The sequence below is a fragment of the Numenius arquata genome, chromosome 2 (genome assembly GCF_964106895.1).
Source record: "Numenius arquata chromosome 2, bNumArq3.hap1.1, whole genome shotgun sequence".
Taxonomy (NCBI): Eukaryota; Metazoa; Chordata; class Aves; order Charadriiformes; family Scolopacidae; genus Numenius; species Numenius arquata.
In genome coordinates this window covers 43,902,707-43,922,964 of record NC_133577.1, presented here as the reverse complement: position 1 = coordinate 43,922,964, position 20,258 = coordinate 43,902,707, and the positions used below count along the sequence as shown (strand labels likewise).

Sequence of the window (20,258 nt, the reverse complement as noted above, 5' to 3'; positions counted from 1 at the left end):
TTATTTCATGGGGATATAAGGGTGGGATTGCAAAAGGGCTTGTGTGGAAAACTGGGAGTTGTTCTAATGAAACAATAATTCTTTTCTAACCTGTGCAGTATTGAATTGATTGTCATTTTCATTAGTTCTACTTCTTTTATTCCCCTCTCCCAGTCTGTTCAGCACATCTTTCAGTGAGCTGATACTGTTTCTATTCTTGGTTTTGTGTGGCTGTTTTGGATGGAAAGAGAAGAGAGAAGTAAGTCTCACCTCTGAAAGGTTGTATCTTCAGACTCTGGCAATAGGAGGCACAGAGGTGCCCACTTCACTGCTCACTTTCCTAAATTGCAGCCAGTTGGGGCTCAGCCTCACTTCACACATCATAAAGGACTGCATCAAGGTTGCTTTAAATTGAACCTTAGTGTAAGTCCCTACTCATAAAACTGGAGAGTACCAGAAGGCAATGACACTCCACCTATGTCTTTTTTCTTCTGATTACCTCCTTCCCTTTGAACGTCCCTTCTGTCCTTTTGGGGCTAGGCAGAAATCCATAGTTACAGCTGTGCTGTTTCCATGCTCCAGACATAGGAACACCTGTATTTGTCAGCTCTTGGGTTGCTTTCTGTCTTCTGGAGCTGCATGAAACAGTGAGGTCAAGAAGATGAAACCTACAATTTTAGTTGCCTAGAAGAACATGGATGTTTTTGCTTGCTTGGGGAGTGCCAGATGAGAAAGGGAGAACTGTGCAACAACTTGAAATAGCCAATTGATCATGTATAAGCAGGCAATTAACCTCATTGTAGAGGTCTCACTCCAGGTCTTTCCAAAATGTTAGCCTTAGCATAAGGTCCAGGCAGTACTTAAGATCACTTGGAAGAAAACTGCAGTAGAGCAGATTTCATGCTGGGAAACTACAGCTTGATTGTACTTTTGAAAAATAGAAGAATATATAAAAATGGGAAAAATTTGCTGCTGTGGAATTTAGCAAAAATTATTATTTAAAACTATCATCATATAAATCTATTTCATATCCATTTCAATTGTACATAAAAAGTACACAGTTTAGATGAAGTATGCAATTTTTATATAATTTTAAGCCTATTCATGGTTGCGTGGTTGGTTTTTTTTTTGTCATTCTGTGTAAATCTGAGCTAGACTGTTCAGTACTGTAATTAAAGTCAACATTCTTTACGTGATAGATTAGGTTTTCCTGTTGAAGGAATTCTACAAAAAAACAACATTGAAATTCCTAGTGATAACACACAGAAGACATTTGAAAAGTCACACCATGAATTTTGTCTTTTGAACAATTTTCCAGATATACACCAGTATCAGGAATTGGATCAATTTTAATGTTACTTTGTTACTATGATTTGCACCACTTTTCTGAAAAGATCACTTTATTATATTTATTTTTGACAACACCTGCTCCTCTAGTTTCCAGAATAAAATGACGTTTTCATTAACTGTCAGCAAAGGCAAATGTCTGTGGGTTGGTTTTTGGGTTTTGGGGTGGTTTATTTTTTTGTCATTTCATTCTATATTTTCTGCAATTGAAGCATCTAAATTATGGCAATTAGCGTGCTGATTGTAAAGCACTTGAGCAAAGTGGCAAGGGGTTTTTTGAGCTACTTTGCATAGTTGAGGAAACTTTGAAGTTCCTCTGTTTTCAATGAACTGTGTAAGCCTTCAACAAAGTTCTGTCACCCTGTTACGTATTCATCATGTTTCCATATCTTAAAGAATAAAAAAACCAAACAGCTTAAGGGGAAAAATTAAGGATCTCTTAAGATCTTGCTGAGGGTGAAATGTAGAGGGAATCAAATCACTGTTCTTTTCCTTTTTTTAGCTATGGACAAAACCAGAGATGATCTTTCTTAAACATCATAGTCATAAATGTGTTTTATGGGGGTTTTTTTTGCTGGTTAAAAGTAACTCCTATTAACTCCTATATGGGACTTTTCTGTGTCATTTGGAAGTAAACCTGAGATGGAGTTTAAAAAAATCTTAAACTTTGTATCTGAATTCTTAAAACACTTTGCAGAATTAAATTTTTTTTCCTTCATATAGTTAAATTTTGGTGTTCTGGTGGTGTTTTAAGTTTGACTTTTCCCTACTTTTTCCTAGTATAGTGCTCATTACCATGTAACATCTATGCAGTTATCTTTGAGCTGGTTGACTGAATACCTAAGGAGAAATAAGCTTCTCTATAAAGACAGAAAGGGAGAAAAAAGGGAAGCTGAGTAAGAATCAGTCATTAGAGTCACCATTTCTCCTCTGCTGTCCCTATAATGCAGTGTTGTTGTATGCTACCCTCTTTCTTACAACAAAGGCAACTATAAGAATCTATAGTCCAGTGATCCAGTGATTCCTGATATTTGATAGTTTTTCCTCATTGTGCTTTTCTTTCTGAATGTTTATTTTTGTGTTTGCATGCACATGCGTGCACAAAAATATGTATACGATATATTAATATATGCATGTTCATGCATACATGCTGGATTTGTCTTTTTTCCTTTGGATCTGTATGCGGGTCTTATTTATTCTTCTGACAAAGATATAATATGCTCTTAGATTGATTCCAGGTTAGTAAAACAAGAAAGAAAGGGAATTAATGTATTTCATGTGACAGTGGGATACATCCACTATTGAATTATATTTACTATTTGTATACTGGCACATTTAATTTTATGATTTTTACAAATATTTACTAATTCATATTTCCAGTTGGCTTCTGAAGTGACTGAGGATTGTTATTCCATTTTATAGATAGACAGAAAGACAGGTATTTGTTAAAAAGGGAAGGTAAAAGAGATTTTGGTATTCATCCTTGTGCTGAAAAGTATAATATACATGTCAGAAAGTTTTTCAGCCTCTCTATTTGCTCCTCAGCTTAAACTGGGGGATTGCCCCTCTATGAAAGGTGTCACCATACTTGAATGTGGCCACTGTGTAAGTAGAAAATACATTAATTTGGGTTAACTGATTTTAGATTATCTAAACAGCTCTAATAGAAAATGTAGAGAGAAAAGAAGTTGGATGAGTGAAGAGATGGCATTATATAAAGAAAGACTACTTCTCTTTTCTCTATTTTTCCTTCCACTGAAGTTGTGAGTGGTCTTACATATTAAGAAGCCTATTTGAGAGGATTTTTCGTAAGAAATTGATAGTGCTGTCCAAAAAATTCAACAGGATGTTCCTGATGGTTGTAATCTGAATTAAGCAGCTGTAAATTTTCTGGGATGAATATTTAGCCTTTTCACTCTATGTTTTAAAAACGAACAAAGAGGAGGAAGTTTTTCCTGCCTCTTTACTTTGTCAAAAGATTGAAGAAAATCTGTACTGTATAGAGTAAGTATTGCCAACGTATTTCCTTCACCTCAACATATGGTGAATTGTATGTGCAGACTGGAGTAAATGCTGTGACATGTCTTGTGGCATATAAGGCAAAACACAGCAGCCTGGCGTGGGTTTGAATAAAACGTGATGGTGTTACTAAGACTTTTAATCAATTAGGCTTCCCAATTTTTAACAGGAAGACAGTAGCCAAGGTCTTTTGAGTAAAAATACTTGGGAACAGATCATTCATTGTTGTATATTGACACACTTCCACCGGTTTCAGTGGATTTATGTGTTCTTCAGCATTATGTGAGGAAATGAAGCCAAGAGTTAATTCGTATAAATGGTTTATTTGTTAAAAGTATCTAGAACAGGACATTAACTGATGAGTAGCTACTTAATAATGCTGTATGAACATTCTTATGTGGATGGGTCAGGTATAAAAGGTTGTAATCCTTTTACCCTATTCATCAGATAAGTCAACTATATATTTTGCATGGATTATTTCCATGTTTGAATAGGCTTGTCTAAATTGCTTTTTATTCACCTTAAATATTAAATATTTTGCTTCAGTGGATAACACCTGGATCATATTTCTGCCAATTGAAATGCTATTTTTAGTAGGGGACCAAACCATAAAAACAGTTAGGGATTTTCACCACAGTTAGGTGGAACAGAGGTGTCACCTTTCATATTCTATCGTAGCTTATCTCTGTTAGAGCTCTGGCTGAAAAAAGGAGATGTGGATTATTCGTCTAAAGTGACTAACATTCCCATCTCCCACTTGCCGAGCAGCGTACTAATCTCTGGCTTCATAAGCAAAGAAGGCAGAATACTGCCCTGTTGAAACTCTACAACTGTGTGTGAGGAAAAAAATAGAATTTGTACTTACTGGGGGAGAAGGTACTATTGTAACCCAGGGCTAAAGACACTTCTCTGGTCAGGGTGAGGCAGTGTACATGTCAGCAGCAAAGGGGGCAAGAGGAGCAGGTACTGAGTTCTGGACATGTGTTGTTCATCAGTGCTGATACTCAGCATGAGCATCAGAATGTGATTCTATTGCTATTTTCTAATACAGTTTAATTTATTGATACTGCAGCTGTTGAAATAGACTGTAACATGAAGTGACAGCCATAGCATTGCAGTGGGCAATTTTGAGAACTGATAAGAATTCTTGTTTACTCTGTAAATGTGATAGTTCAGATTTGTCAGCCTCGGCCTTGGGTGTTACATAAGAGAATAATATACACTGTTTTGTTGTTATTCTCCTAATTATAATAGTTTTATTTCTGGAACTAATTTTTTTATTCTGCTCTTTGCCATTGTGCAGATTACCCCCCTGAGAGTTTTGCATGTTGATCAATGGCAGAATTTGGTTATATAGGAAAAAACACTCCATACTGTTAGTGATGACATATACAATTAAATTAATTCTCTGCAGTCTCCTTTGATGTACACAGATTTTCCCCATTAATATTGATGGACTTTAGAGTCACAAGCACATGTTGGGAGAAGAGCAAGCCCCTGAATGTTGTATTTTGCTCTTTGTGGAGCTGACTATATCACTTTATGTCTAATGTAAGGAAAGCTGCTGACAGTTTTGATATATTAAATTATAACTGAGAACTAATTCAAGGATCAAAGATGCTCTTTGGGAGAGATCACTTTACTGGTATGAAAAATCATTACCTTTTTTCCCAGTCTCATATATTTGTACTGTGTGGCTTGGAAATATCATTCCCTACCGTTTCTGAATCTTGATGTTTAATTTAACACAAAGGTCTTTGAGCAGCACAATGGGAGGGGGGCTTCTGCTATTAAAACCTCGTAGAAGGAAATTGAAATGTACATGTTTTTTCTCATTTATCAAAGAAGTGCAAAAATCTAAACTGACATTTTATATCAAATGAATTATGAACTGTGTACTTTGTACCTAAGGGAACAACAACTAAATTAGGCTTTTGTTAAAAAGAGAGAGAGGAAAAAAATAGGCTTTTAATAAAATATACAGTCATTTTTGGTATTTTGTCTGAACCTGACATATGCTGTACTTTGCAGAAGAAAACTAGAGAGTATAGGCAGGCTACTTCAAAGGCTGTATGCTTTAAATGCCTTAGAGTGAATTGAGAAACAGATTAAGATAACACACAAACTAGAGTTTCTACTTAATAACTATTGTTGCTTTGATATTTTTGTTTTCAGCCTTGTCCAGATCAGGTGAACAAGAAAAGATAATATGCTTTTTAATAGCTTGAAAATTGGAGCAAAGTAGTAATTTTTTTTATTTTTTTTTAAAACTTCCATTTTTGGGAGTATGGTTGCTCCTGAAAAACTTCCAGGGAGCAAAATTTTAGAAGACACTTGATTGAAGTATAGGAGGTAAATTTTCAAAGAATTAATATCCTCAGTATTTTAAGGACATGACTTCCACTGTCATTAGGTGAACAACACTTGTTGCAAGCAAAGGGTAGTCTCCCAGTCTGTAAAGTTAGAGTTTGTAACGTTTATGAGGTTTTGTAGATTCCGAATTCCTGAATTTCCTTCACAATTTTCAGTGGGAATATATTTATTTCAGTGCATTGACGTAGAAGACACTTTGATATTGTTGTGATAAGCAAATACACCTTAGAGAAAATGGGAAATGAAAAGGTAAAATTCCATGGTTTCTTTGACAACATATTCCCTAGTGCACTCCTGTAGCACTCTTTGATATATGAACAAAATATCCAAGAACTAGTTGCTGCTTTTCTTGTATGTCATATACATATATTTCATAAAGGTGTATTTCAGAAGATTAGGTAAGTTAGAATGTACAAAAGCTTTTGGAAACTTTGCAAGCTCCATCCAGAAAACAGCAGTGTATGAATGACGATTGTGGGAATATCCTACCATGAACACTGAAACAATCTGAAACACAAGGAGACCAGCTATGTTTGTAGCTTTAGTATTATTTTATATCAGTACCATCAGGAGACTAGAAAAAAAACCAAAGCTGTAATGAGTTGTATTAACAATGGCACATCCTCAGCTGAGATATCTAACTGTACTCACACCTAAGGAGGCAGGGCCTTGGTCTTTGCAACCTTGGAATTTCCAGTAACGATAAAGTCATCTGATCCTATAATATGTGAGTATACTGTGAAGAATGGTTTATTTATTGGTATAAACAATGGGTATTTTTAGTCAAAAGTAAGGTGCTTGGTTTTCCTTCTAAGGAAAGTTTAGATTTTAGCTAAGATTTTACTTCTATTTTTCAACAATGCTGATTTTCTTAATGTTCTCTCTATTTATAAATCATAGTACTATATAGTATTCATTTCAAAACAACATGTAAATGCCACTGGAAATGTGGCAGTGTAAACGCACATTTCTCTGTTACAGAAAGGGAAGAGGAAGAGGTGGAAGCTTGAAGGGGTGAGGTGGTTTGGCAGAGCCATGACAGAGAGCTGGTCCCTTCCAGGCATGCCAGAGTCAGACTTTCTGCTCATGCTGTCTCTGGGGGAGATGAGAAGGAAGGGGACAACTACTGTAGGTGGGAAGAATCACTTTCCTCTTCCTCCACACCTGCCTCCCATTTTCCCTGTAAAAAGACATTGACAATGAGACAAAGGTTTTTTTGATTGCCACATATAGCATAAAGAAGTTAATTTGCAGCTGTGAACCAGCTCCATGTTGCCTGGGTTACTATGAGCAGAAACTATGAGGAAATGTCTGTTGTGGCTTCAGTTGTTTCATGGCCAAAAAGGTAGTATGGTGACCTGGATCTTGCAGATACCTCTAGGACATTCAAGATATATTAAGACTGCACCACCCACTGTGTGTAGTGACTCCCTAACATCAGGTGATCTGTCATTTTTTCAGATCTGTTTTCTATTTATGGACACTCCCAAGCTTGGATTCCATCAAAAAGCATAGTATTTCACACCGTCCACTATGTACTGCAGATAAATTTATGAATTAAAAATCTGTCAGTAATCTTATTGCGGATCTAATTTATTTGCAAACCAGCATTGTTCTCCAGTCTGCACATTTAGGCATATGTAAACTGATGCTTCTGTCAGAATACACATCAACTGGGAACACTTTAGTTTTCTGTCAGCAGGATAGACTGTTGTGTGAGTAACAGTCCACTGGCAGATTCATGCTGCAGGAGCGCACAAAATGCTAGCATTTGAACCAGGAGACTTCTTATTTAACAAGAACGTTCACATCTTTTCTAATAGCTCACTTCCTTTAGCATTCAGTTAGGTTGCTATATTTTCTTACTTTCTTTTGCCACATTGAGTGGAGATATAGCAACACCCATTTGCAGAAACCATGTCCACGTGTTCAAGTAAAATGTTGTTTTCTGGTTTTGAATATCTTATGTTATCCTTTTGCTTTCAGTCATAGAATAAAACAGTACTAAAAATTAATTTTCAACAATTTATGCTTCAGACTGAGGGATGTGCTTCTTGTGACGTCAGCACCTCTATGCCTTTTCCTTTCTCTTTGTTCTTTTTCATCTTCTATGGCGTTACAGTCCCCTTCACCGAATTATTTTGGCTGAAAAAGAGTTCACTATGAAATGATCTTGTGCATCTTCTTTCCTCAAAACTAATTTCTGATAAAACATATAGTCTGATGGAGATTTGAAATCTTTCTTGCAGCAGTTTAATCCCATTACTGTATGTCCTGTTTCCCAGGACAGAGAGACTGTCTTTGCAAAACTTCTGTGAAGTCAAAGATTCCTATGTGTCTATCCCTTTGCTCTTCTATTGTTCTTTAAGCCACATAGGTTTAAACTTTCTTCCCTTTTCCCAACCATCAGTGATATAATCTGCTTTTTCTGTTGCTTTCCAGAATCCCCTATTTCCAGAGCTATCTAAGAACTGTTTAGTTTCAAACATGAAGTAGAAAGCTTAAAAGCCAGCCTGCAGTTCTTTGAAATTGTATCATCAACATTAAGAATGAAGCTTCAGCTTAGCCAAGTGTCTCCTCGCCAGTAGTCTATAAGACTCTCACCAGAGATGTTTCCATCAATGTGGAAGCTAGCATACCTGCCTCTAGTCATAGCTCGCTCTGTCTGCAGTTATCAATTGTAAGGGAAGCTGCAAGATTTTGAAGATGATGTCAAATTCTTTCACCTTCTTCCTTTCCAAAAAAAGCCAAACCAAACCAGTCTCCTGAAATTCCTCTCTAAAGCTGCTTCATGCAGGAAGCTGAAGCCATTGCATGAAGATAGACAGGATCTTGTTCCCTCTGCTCTTACCACGTCTGTTCCCTTAAGTAAAAAGAGACAGATCTGAGTTTCTCAAAGCTACTTCACAGAGAGGGTTCATTTTCCAGTAACCAGAGTCACAATTAACCCCCAGGATCTGTTTCTGTCCGATTTTTTTAATACCAATCCTTATGGGTTTTCCTCGTAGTATTTTTTTAAAAATTAATTTTGTGATATGACAGTTATTGGCTGGGTATCCTTTTAAACAGTCTGATGAATAATTAGTTTCACTGAGGAGTTATAAATTCCATCCAATGTCTTTATTACAGGTATTAAAATCATTAATCATTCAGCTAATTGCTTATTGGCATTCTTTTGTAGCTTTTAGAGTTTAGCAAAGTTCTTGCTGAGTAACACGGATAAACTTCTATCTAGCATGAGGTAGGTTACTTCTTTTATAAAGGTAAAGGTGACAAATCTATAAGACATTTTTATAGTGTTGACCTCAGTAATATGTAACACTTACGAAAAGGGTGTCTCTTACACATATTTTTACTTGAGACCCATATCTGAATTGCAGATGTTGAGGTTGTACATGAAGAAAAGTTAATTAAAAGGTGGGTTGATTTTGTTTTTCACAAAAGCGGTATTAATGAAGAATAAGTAAGCCTGCTCTGCGATTTCAAAAGACAATTGTCTTAAACTTCAGGTTTGTAGGTAATGGAGTAAAGCCTGAGCTGATTTTCAGGGCACTACTAAAATTGTACTTTGCAGCTTGAAATACCAAATAGTGCAAGTGGAGGAAAATTTGCAGTTGGAGCTTACACACTCAATTCAGATAAAAATAAATTTTAGATTTTTCAAGCTTCTTGTTTTCATTTTTCCAAGCAATATTGTGCCTTACAAGTACAAGTAACATTAAAGATTAATGCTTAAAGTGAAAATATTTACAAAGCCACTCCTTTTCAAATGAAATTACTGTTATAGCAGAGATCAGATATATAGAACAGGATAGATCATGAAGAGAGGACAAGATATTTCTGTACCCTGTTTATGTTATATTTCTGAAAAGAAAAACTCGTGAACATAAGGTGAAGAGGTTTGGATATACTGGGAAGTTTACGGTGGCTTTAAACTACTACTTGCTTTTTTCCCATAGCACAGTTTCCTTTCTTCCCAGGCCCATGTGCCAGAGAGGGGCAAGCAAGAAGGGCCACCATGGACCTTTCACATTGTAAGATCTGAAATCCATGGATGTGTGTTGCATAAAGGGTATATGTATTATTGGATGGAGATATATCTGTAACTGAAAACATATACCAGTGAAATTATAAAATTAAAAGAAAATCCAAGAATACTCTATGCATTCTTTAGGCATTGAGCAGGTGGAAAACAACATGGTTGAACATATATTTTTAATGAAAAATCATGACCGGTTGTGTGTATTTGCTGTACTCTGAACAGGAAAGATAACTGGAAAAAGAGGGTTAAAAACCAAACTGGAGTAAACTTCAATGAGCCTGTGAAGATAAGAAACAAAAAAAGCAATCTTCTGCTTTGCCGATAGATAAAGGTTTATAACTAGCATGCCCTTCTAGTGATGACATATGGCCCAGCATCATGGCCTGTCTTTCGGTTAAATGAAACAAAACCACATGGCCATGTTGAGAATTATGGATAGTGCAATGACTGGAATTATTTGCACTGAGCAACCAAGTAGATAACAGACATACCTGGGAAAATCAGGAGAAACAAATGTCAATGTGCAGAACATATTGCCATAAAAAGTGCCGTAATGAGATGATCTCAGTATGGGCACCTAAAATTGAAAATCAGGAGTATCTAAACAACCACTGCAATGAGATAAAGAAATGGGGTTTGTGAATTGAACCTGGAAAAGAGTGAGAGTAGGCATGACTGAGCGAGACATTCATCTAAAGGCAGTCTGACTAAAACTTTTCCTTGCTGTTACGGCACAAACTGTGGAGAGCCTATTTTCCTTCTCTGCAGTTGAATACCTGCAGTTATCATTTGCATACTTGTGTAAGAAAAATATCTCGATAAGATGCAAATGCATCATCTGTGCTAACTATTTTACACATGCAGATGTGGAAAATTATAGAGTTACATTTACATAGCTCCAAACTCTTCTAGCTGCCTATCTGCAGAAATTAATGATACAGCAGGGCCAGTATACATATGATCACTGTTAAAAGTGGTGTCACTTCACTTGAAATTTGGTGTGAGTTTACACCGATTTGATAGATATCAAATCAAGCTCTACTGGTGTTTCTTCCTCTTATTAAAGATTAATAGTGCAGACATTTTTAGAACTAAATAATAATTTATTGTCCTACTAATAGTTCACTTTTAATAGTCCTGCTTAAAGTCTTCTACTTTCAGAAAATTTAAAGTTCAGATATATCCTTATGATAAATATAGGTGATACCTCCCAGAAAAATAGGCTTTCAACACGGAGTAAACATTTAAGCACAATCATTTAACATAATGTTTGCTGTCCTAAAATAAACGAACGCTTAAAAAGCTGACTACTCCTGTATATGTTTTTTAAGATAAGGAAATTGAGGCAAGAAGTTGAAACACTTTTCAAAGACTGTTCAGCACATTAGTGGCCAAGCAGTGATCAGATCCTTCTTGACTCATCTGCATCTACCTGAGCGTCTGGAATACAATATATCATTGTCAGCTTTAAACAGTCTTCAGTGTTTATTATTTTGTGGGGCTCTTTATTAATTCTTTGATTAAAATTGACATCTGATTAAATATTTTATTCTGCATTTGTAGTCTCTTCTTATACAAAGTGTGACTTTCTGCCCTGCTAAGTGAGGATTTACTGGGCTAGATGTTGTTTCAGTAGGCTGCAAGTGGAGTGGTTGCCCCCTGAGGGTCATATTAAAGCTTGCGGGGAGCTTTTTGAGCAACATTGCATCTTAAAGACGATATATCAAGCTGATAGATACATGGCTCTTCTGTTGAGAAATTCGCAGTAGAATTATTACTGGTTGCCAGTTATTACTTGGGTAGTAAGGAGTCTCTCGGGAATATGAATTGGATAAAAAGGGTTAAGCTAAGGAAAATGTTACACTGAAGAACTGGTGATGAGGAGTGTTTGAAATAGTCACAGGATGTTTTGTGTGCAATTTAGAATTACCATTTTTGGGGGGGAAACGCTCTGTAGTTTTAATGATTAAAGTGTGATTAGTTTAATAGACCACCTTTCTCGTTATGACTCAGCAGAGACTTGACAATTTCTTTGTTGTACCCCCCTGCCCGCCTGCCCCATTCCTTTGGAAGTGCATGGCTGAGGACACTTGCTAATGCACAGCTGAGGACATTCTCTGTGAGCTACAGGAAGCCTTTCAGATTAAATAAATTTGCTGTATATTCAAACATGTTGGTTTAAAAGTAGTTGGCTAGGCTTGTTCTACAGGTCAGTCGACTTTCACAGAAGAGATTTGTCCAAATTTTCTACTCTTCCCTGTGCTGTGCTTTTGTTGGTAGAAGAGATTTGAACATTTAGCTGAGATTACCTACGCCATTAAAATAACACCCGCACTGTGAATTGTTATTGACATTTAGACAGCTACATCTTTGTTTTTAGATGAACATTCCTGTATCGCTACAATAACCACCACTATACACACACAAGACTTAATCAGAGCTTTTACTTTGTAGATCTCGGAGAGCTTTACAAAGAAGGATAAGTATTATTATCTCCATTTAACAGATTGAGAAATGAAAGACAAAGGTGATGTGTCCTGACAGAACTGGAAATAAATTTAATGCTTTTGCCTCCTCAGTGAGTTGCTCACACTGTCTCCTCAATAACAACGTGAACCTTGGCTTCATGGCCAAATTACAGTTCAGGTAATTAGAGTCAATTTTAGATGTAGCTTTTTTTTGCTGTACAGAATTTCTGTGTGTACTTAAAGAACTGGTGCATTTTAAGCTACAGGCAGTTCAGTTCTAAATGAGGTCTCTTCTAAATTCTAAATGAAATCTCTGCTTTGAAGGGATATTGAGTCTTTATGGTAGTGTCATCTTGTGAAACAGTTTAAAACCCTCTAATAAAAGTTTTTAAATTATTTGTGCCATCTTTCCCACGCTGGCTGAGTTTGCCTGCTAACAACTTCAGGATTCACTTTCCAAAGGGATGCCAAAATAATTCATTGATTATCTGCGAGTACTTTACATCCATAAGATTTAAACCCCTTTATTGTACAACTTAACTCCAACATGAGTTATGTTGCTGCTAAACATAACAATGTTAAGTGAGATAAATATATGTTCTCCATTTTACTTGGAGAGTGAAATTTAATTCACATACAGAGGCAGTTGGTGTGCAGATGTTTGTTTTTGATGGCTCAGCTGGAGGGATGTTGGGGGCTGTTCAAGTTAAATCAGCCATCTTCTTCCTCCTGAGTTGAGGTGCTTACAAGCTCTTGATTGGCCTTGAAGGTGTTGGCAAGGTATTTGCAGACCATGAATTACCTTAGTCTCAGACTTCTCCTGGATTTGGAAACAGGAAGACTTCCAAGTTTACTTGGTATTTACTTGTGCCTTGTTGCCTAGGTCTAGATAACAGCAGAAGGAGGGAGAATCCAAAGGCAGCCAGGCTGGCTCAAGCCCAAAAATTTATGTTGTCTTTTACATGGTAACAGAGAGGAGGGGAAGGGAGTGAGAGAAGCTGGAGATCCTGTTCTACTTCATTTTGTCCTGAAAAAAACAAGAGGGTTGCAGGGCTACCTGCAGAAGTAAAATACCTGGTAATAACTTGGGTACCTCAGCAACCAGCTTTTAGTAAAAAATTCTTATAAGAATTGGCAGACCTTGAACTTAAGGGAAAAGGGAGCAAGTCTCTAGATTGGAGCAAGCCATGTCTTGTGCCTTGCTATGTAATACACCTTGGAGCTGGAGCTGAAGAATTTTGAAGTTCCCCAGTCATAAGTATCAGAGTAAAACAGCCAGGTGCTAGTTCACATATCTCTGTATATATATGTCAGTATAAATAAAAACTATTGTGTCTGATATTTTTTTTTTTTTTCTGAGCCAATGCCATACTTTCACCTGTTTCAGGGAGAGAATGAGTCAGACAGTGTAACAAAATCTCTTACTTTCCTCTTAGTAACCACCTCATATACAGGTGGTAAATGAAAATCATAAAACTCACTGTAAAATACTGTTCGCTCAGCTTACAACTTATGCCCTGAGACTTACAACTACACCTTAAGTTACAGATCTGTGAGACTGTTTTTTTCCCGTAGAGAGAAGGAAGAAAATAACAGCAACAAAAAGTTTCTGTTGGAAAGACCAAAGAAAGAAGCAAATGATATCTACTGGACCATGAAAAGCAAAACTATTATACAAGGGTTTAAATGACAAAAGCAGTAACTTTCCAGTGTTTTAACTCTGGAAAAGAGCTACAGAGCTATGGCTGCAGACATGCATATATACAGAAGTTCCAGATGTGTTTATATACAGAAATTTCTTCAACAGATTGTTTTCTTCTTAAAGAAAAAACAAAACCATAAACTCATGGGTGCAAATTGGCATAGTTCTTTTTACTGCGTGCAGTGAAATTTGCGGCAGTTAAAGGTCATTGATAGTATCATTACTGACAGGTTTTTATCTGCAGTTCCTGGACTTCATAAAAATTAATTTCCTTAACAAAACAGTGGGATAGAGAATCTATTTTGATTTCTACCTAAAGACCTTTTTTCCCTTAAAATTTCTGCTGTTTTCTTTTAAAATTATTATTAATTTATAAGGGTGAGAAGTTATCTGAATGATAAAAAGTCTGATCAATTTTACTGTTGCTGGTTAACGTTTCTGTGAGCATTTCTTTAACTTCTCAGGGTGGCAGACCTGGGCACAAGAAGTAGTAGATAATATTTGAACAGGTGGTAGAGAATATGTTGCTTCTGCATTACTTCTGGTGTTTGGAGGTTTGCTTTTAGCAAACTCATGATATTCATGTAACTATTGGAAAGATGAAAATAAAGAGAGTTGTTCAGTAGTGAAAATGTTAAACTAAATGGACCATATTAACATCGCTGTTGATCCTGAGGAACAGTTTTTCCAGTATATGGAGCATTTTGTTTCCACCCGGCATATGTTCTCTATGGTTTTCTCTGCTCTAATTCATCCATGTTTTTCGACAGCTCCAGATGGTGTGATGCCTCCAAGGCTTTCATCTGCCACTCCGACCAGTCTTCAGGTTGTCTGGTCTACACCAGTTCGCAACAATGCCCCAGGCGCACCCAGATACCAACTCCAGATGCGGCGGAGGCATTCTGCTGGTGACATTTTAGAGTACGCAGACCATAGCAAGGCCACCATCAACTGCTGAGCAAGAAAAGTCCCATTATCTTGAATACAGCCCACCTTTAGGGTGGCTGGTTTTGTTACAAAACATGTAATGTTTTAGTCTTTCTTTAGGTCCTGGGATGTTTAACGATGTAACTCATGCTGCTTTTCTTTTCAGTTTGCTTTCCAGCCCTACCGCTTCCTTACAACACAGGGTTGGAGATCTTCAGCCATACACTGAGTATGAGATGAGAGTGGTTGCCTCCAATGGTTATGGTGATGCTTATAGCAACTGGACTTCAATGACTACAGCAGAGGACAGTAAGCAGTCCAATCTTATTCAACTCACTTTAGCAGAAAATATAAATAACAGTTCAGCTGCTGTTGCACATAATTTCTTTTGGTTATCAAACTTTTTCAGTTAAATAGCAATAATGTATTTTTTCCTGAATATTAACTTGCAATAATAACTCCTAAGGGATCAAGGATCTGTTGTCTTAGATTTTCATAAAACATGAATATTTAAATATATGTTTTGTGAAATAGTATCTGATTTCTTTATATAATATCCCTCCATGCATATGTGTTCATATATGGTTTAAGATACACTGGTACATACAGCTTTGTAAGTGGTATTCCCTTATATTCAGGGACTTGATTCTGTTTTCAGTTATACCAGAGAAAATAAGTTGAAGTTAATAGTATATGACAGTTATCTTATCTCTGGGTTGAGAATACCTAAGCTATACCACAGCTGAAAAGAACTTTTCATTCCCAGTGATCTTTGTTAGTTCAAAGTGGTGATCCACTGGTCTGGAATTGAATTTGTCATTGCCAGTCCCATCATTTTCCTCTTTAATAGTTCTACGTTCTGCAGCCTCACTCCACATAATTTGTTCAACAGTTAATTTGTTAACAAACAGGTATCAGCATATATGTACAGCCTTTAATTGGCGTGATAGGATTTTGGACCTGATACAATATGTAAGCAGAAACATATGAGAAAATGAGCTTGTTGTACACATTAAATAAACAAAATACACAATATCCAGCTTTTTTTAAGAAACTGAGCTATTAATTTTGTCTTACAATGTAGCAGGATATATAATAGCACACTTTAGGGAAAAAATCTGTTATTTTCAAATATATTCTTTGCTGTCTTTTTTAAAAAAAGAAAATCAGTAATGGATGATACCATTGTACCAAATTTTAGAGAAATTAAGAATTTTCTGAAGAGATTTTTCCTGTTCTATCATGTTTAACAAGAAAGTCATTCTGAGCAGGAAAAGGCAGGGGTGGGGGTGTTTCATTACTGGTTTCATTACTATGTTGCTTTCTCTGCCTTCACACCAAAGTGCCTTTTGGTCTTTCTATTTAACACTGATATGAGATTTGCATTTCAGACTGTAAATTTAACCTGATGCTCATATGCAATTGTAGCAAATATTCAGTGCTTGTGACTCAACTTCATTTTAGTCCCTTCTTTAACTGGATAGCTATCTATCTCAAGAAAACACCCGGCAGAAAACGTGTTCCTACAATTGTAAAACATTTTTCTTTGAAGCCAAACAAATAATTTGCAACAAAAATTTATCTGATCAATCCATTTAAGCTCCAAAAGTATAAATGCTTCTATGAACACATTACCTATAAGTAGTCACCTAATAAAAGTAAGTTCTGAACTTCGTCTTTACATACCGGAGACATGTTTTCTACCTGTGAAAATCTTTGTTGAGACTCAATTCCTTTATTGTAGTTGTTTCTTCCCAAAAGTGGATAGAGTATTATTAAATGTGTCTGCATTCATAATTTAAATGCAAACAGTCTCCTATGACTATATCATTCAAATTGCAATGCTTATTTAGCTCTGGTCAGATAGTTCACATAGTGGTGTTTCTTTTTAGATAGGAGGAGCACAGAAGTCCATTTAAAAGGCATCACTTGTTAGTATAAGTAAAAAATATTTTTTGTGCAAAGTGGTAGTGTAGAATTTTAAAATTCTCTTTTTAGAACTTAGGGATAAGGCAGAAGGCCCACACAGGACATGCATTCTTATATAGTGTTCCTGAACATATATGTAGAAGCTACCTGCTGCATAGAACTTGGATGGTCTTTTTGCACTAGCATGAAATGCTACTCTTTGTAAAACCTGGCTGCAAAAATGCCTTATGTTAGTATGGAAGGTAGACATTACCAAATGAAACTTAAGAACACGAAAAGAAAACTATAATGCCTCTGCCAATGTTTACGCAATCAAAATATTTTAAGATTAACAAAAAACTTGCCTCTTCAGTTATGAAGCTGCATCTTGTTCCTTAGCTTAAAACAAACTTCTCTAGTTCAGTAATAAACTCCATGTCTCCAAGGGGAAAATTATTTTCCTTAAAATTCCTCCTCCATTTGCATTAATACTGCTAAATGATACATGCTAATGTGTCCCCAGTATCTAACAACCCTTGTAATTTACAAAAAAAAGCCCTCAACTTTCAGTGGTGACAAAGGACTCTGGTTTTGTGTCATTGTGGAGGGCTGCCATCTGTGAAAGGATATTCAACTCCATTGCTTAAAATTGAATGATTGTAATTGGGTATAAGCAGTATTTCTGTCAAAGTTTCAATATGTTTCTTATACAACTGCCTATACTGACAGCTTGTTGCAGAAATACACTTAATTCCTGGCCCTGCTAACCAATAGATTTTGACTTTTTAAAGTACGATTTGATAGTCGAAATTTCCCATATCTCGTACTCTATTGAAATATATGTGTCTACACATGTTCTCATTGAATTTTATGCAGTGAATAGATGTCTTTTTTTGTTCCCCCAAAGCATAAAAAGTCTGTAGGAGTAAAATAAAAGTGTGTGTATGTGCACGTACACCTGATAGCAATAGACGTAAATCAACACATACACTTTCAAAGTCAATAGAGTTCTACTAATACAAGCTGATGATTTCACAATATACCTGTACGTTATACTTTATTTATGATCAATATTTAGTAAACTAGGAGGATATTAGGAATGATTAAGGAAGTTAGAAAATGCTGCCATGAAAATCTGTTGTATCTGATAATAAAATGTCTTAATATGCAGATTAGTAGGTTTGGGCCATTTTTTAATGCAAGAAAAAAATGCTGTAAATAATTTTCAAATATTTCCATTTACATGAGGGTGGCACTAGTAACTGATTCTATGCATTTTTTCAAGTCTAACCTGCCCGTGCCAGATAACAATAATGTACATATCTTATGAATATTTTAAAACCCGCTAAACATGTTAATAAAAGATGTTTGTTCCAGTGATCTTGGTCAGTATACCGTCAGACTATTTACTGCCAGACAAACACAAACAGTTGATGAAGTTTCTGGATTAAATCTCACTTTCAGTAACTTGAATGTAAATTTAAGATAACTATCTTGCAATGTAATCACCACTGAACTGAGAGGTCAGTATGTATCATTGAACTGAGAGCAGAATTTCATGCATTGCATTTGGAAATAAAATGAAAAAAAGAAGTTACCAGTTAAGCTTTCCCTTTTGTTATGGCAAGTTTTTGAGCTATCCGAGAAGGGAGCTGTAAAGGAGTTTGTTACAGTTACCTGAAGCTGGCCCAATGGCAGCTGCTGCGTACTTTGGGTGTAGCTTTATGATTCACAAAATTATATTGGCTGGTGGCAATCCACACAGTGTAATCTTTGATCAGAGGGACAGTTCCCAAATGACAAAGGTGCTTTTTCTAGTGCTTGAGAAAATCCATCTTCATTTGAACAGTTTTTAAGCTAGCAAAATTGTTACTATAGAGAAAAGCTGCCTGTTCCTTTCTTTTCTTTTGAATGTCCCAGTAACTATGCCCCAGTGAGTTGCATTCAGCAGGACACCTTGGTCACCAGCACGTTCTCTACATTGGCTACATTTCAGTCCCATGGGTCAGTGTACGATTCCAGCATGGAGAGTCCTTACTGAAGCCCTTTTATAAGTGCTTGGCTTGCACTAGTTGAGAGAGAAGGTTTTGTGAGTTGCCTATCAGGCAGTCCAATTTTTTAATTTTTAGTTCTTGCATAAGTGAACGCAAGTCCATCTCTTTTATGTATAAAGAAGTTATAGGGCAGTCCAATGTTTATTTACTATAAGCAATGTCAAAAGTACACAGTAGTCACTTGAGATCATTACATATGAAAGTCGCTAGAGAAAAAAAAGCAATAAAAAACCCAAAAAGAGACATCCTGCAATGTACCAACTGAGCTATTTCTGGACAACACAGGGAAGTGTTATTCTTATCATATAGACTACTATGATCTGCTCCTCTGGCATGCTTACCACAAAGCTTTGGTTCCAGGATGAGGAGGCCTATTCTCTTAAATCTTCCTTATGTAGACAATAGAGAGAGGCAATGCGGGTCAAGAGGGTAGATGATGCAGTTCTCAGCTTTTGGAAGTGCTTTCTATCTCTGCTGATTGCATTCATTGTCTGAGAAGACAAGTTTCCTACTTTAGCTATGTAAGTTAGGTCCATATAATTTAGGCATATAAACTAATCCATAGTTAGCTGATGTGAATGTGGTCACCTGTGCTCAAGAAAGATAAATGGAAACGGAAGCAAGAGAAGACAAAACCTGGTGAGGGGAGAGAAAGTCATGTGAAATACATGACAGGGTGAATAGCAAATGGGCAGAAAAACAAATTAAGCTGAAGTAGTATCATGGCAGATATGATACAATGGTCATATGATAAATAGTAGAAGCTGCCCGTGCATGCTTATAGGTTAGGAATTAGAGGAAGTTTCTTAACTGGTAGGCTGAGGTTCTGGAACAAATGTGCAGTAGAGCAGCAGAGGGCAAAAAGTCTGAATACTCTGAAGACAGCTCTTAATACGTATCTGAAGGGGTTCATATGGACTGCATATCATTGTATGAACAGCCTAATGACTTTTGATTTCTGTGATCTGATGTGATAAAAGATTCCTGTGGTCCCTTGTGCCCAGAGCTACACAATTTGGATTTTCTGCTGGATACAGCCAGTAGTATATGAAAGACACCACATTTTGTTAGTATGTATAATTTCATTGTCCATGTTCCTGAAAAGAGTAAATGATTCAAGAATAAAAGGCACAAAATTTCTACTCTGCTTAGTGAGAGTTTCCCAGCAAATCAGTTATTTCTCGTTAGCTTTAAAGGGTAGTAGTCCAGGTACATGTCTCAATATATTAATGAAAATATAGATTACCCCAAAACACATCCATAAGAGCATAGTTCCTTGCTCCCTCAGTCAGTACAATAAGTAAACAAATGTGTGGTTCTAGTCAGGGAATTAAAAAGGATTAATGACAATTTTGTGCCTTCATTTTAAGTCAAGTCTGAACTTTTGAAGCAGATGAGCAAAATAGCCTGCCATAAAAGATAATTTCATTTGCCAAAAT

At 36.3% G+C, this 20,258-nt stretch overlaps 1 protein-coding gene across 1 annotated transcript in view; it reads left to right on the top strand.

The window, feature by feature from the left end:
- USH2A (usherin) overlaps nt 1-20,258 on the top strand; it is a 390,721-nt gene that overhangs the window by 238,915 nt on the left and 131,548 nt on the right. The window contains exons 38-39 of the mRNA XM_074166292.1: nt 14,701-14,851; nt 15,024-15,166. Coding sequence (XP_074022393.1) covers nt 14,701-14,851; nt 15,024-15,166 — 294 coding nt within the window. The remainder of the gene's footprint in view (nt 1-14,700; nt 14,852-15,023; nt 15,167-20,258) is intronic.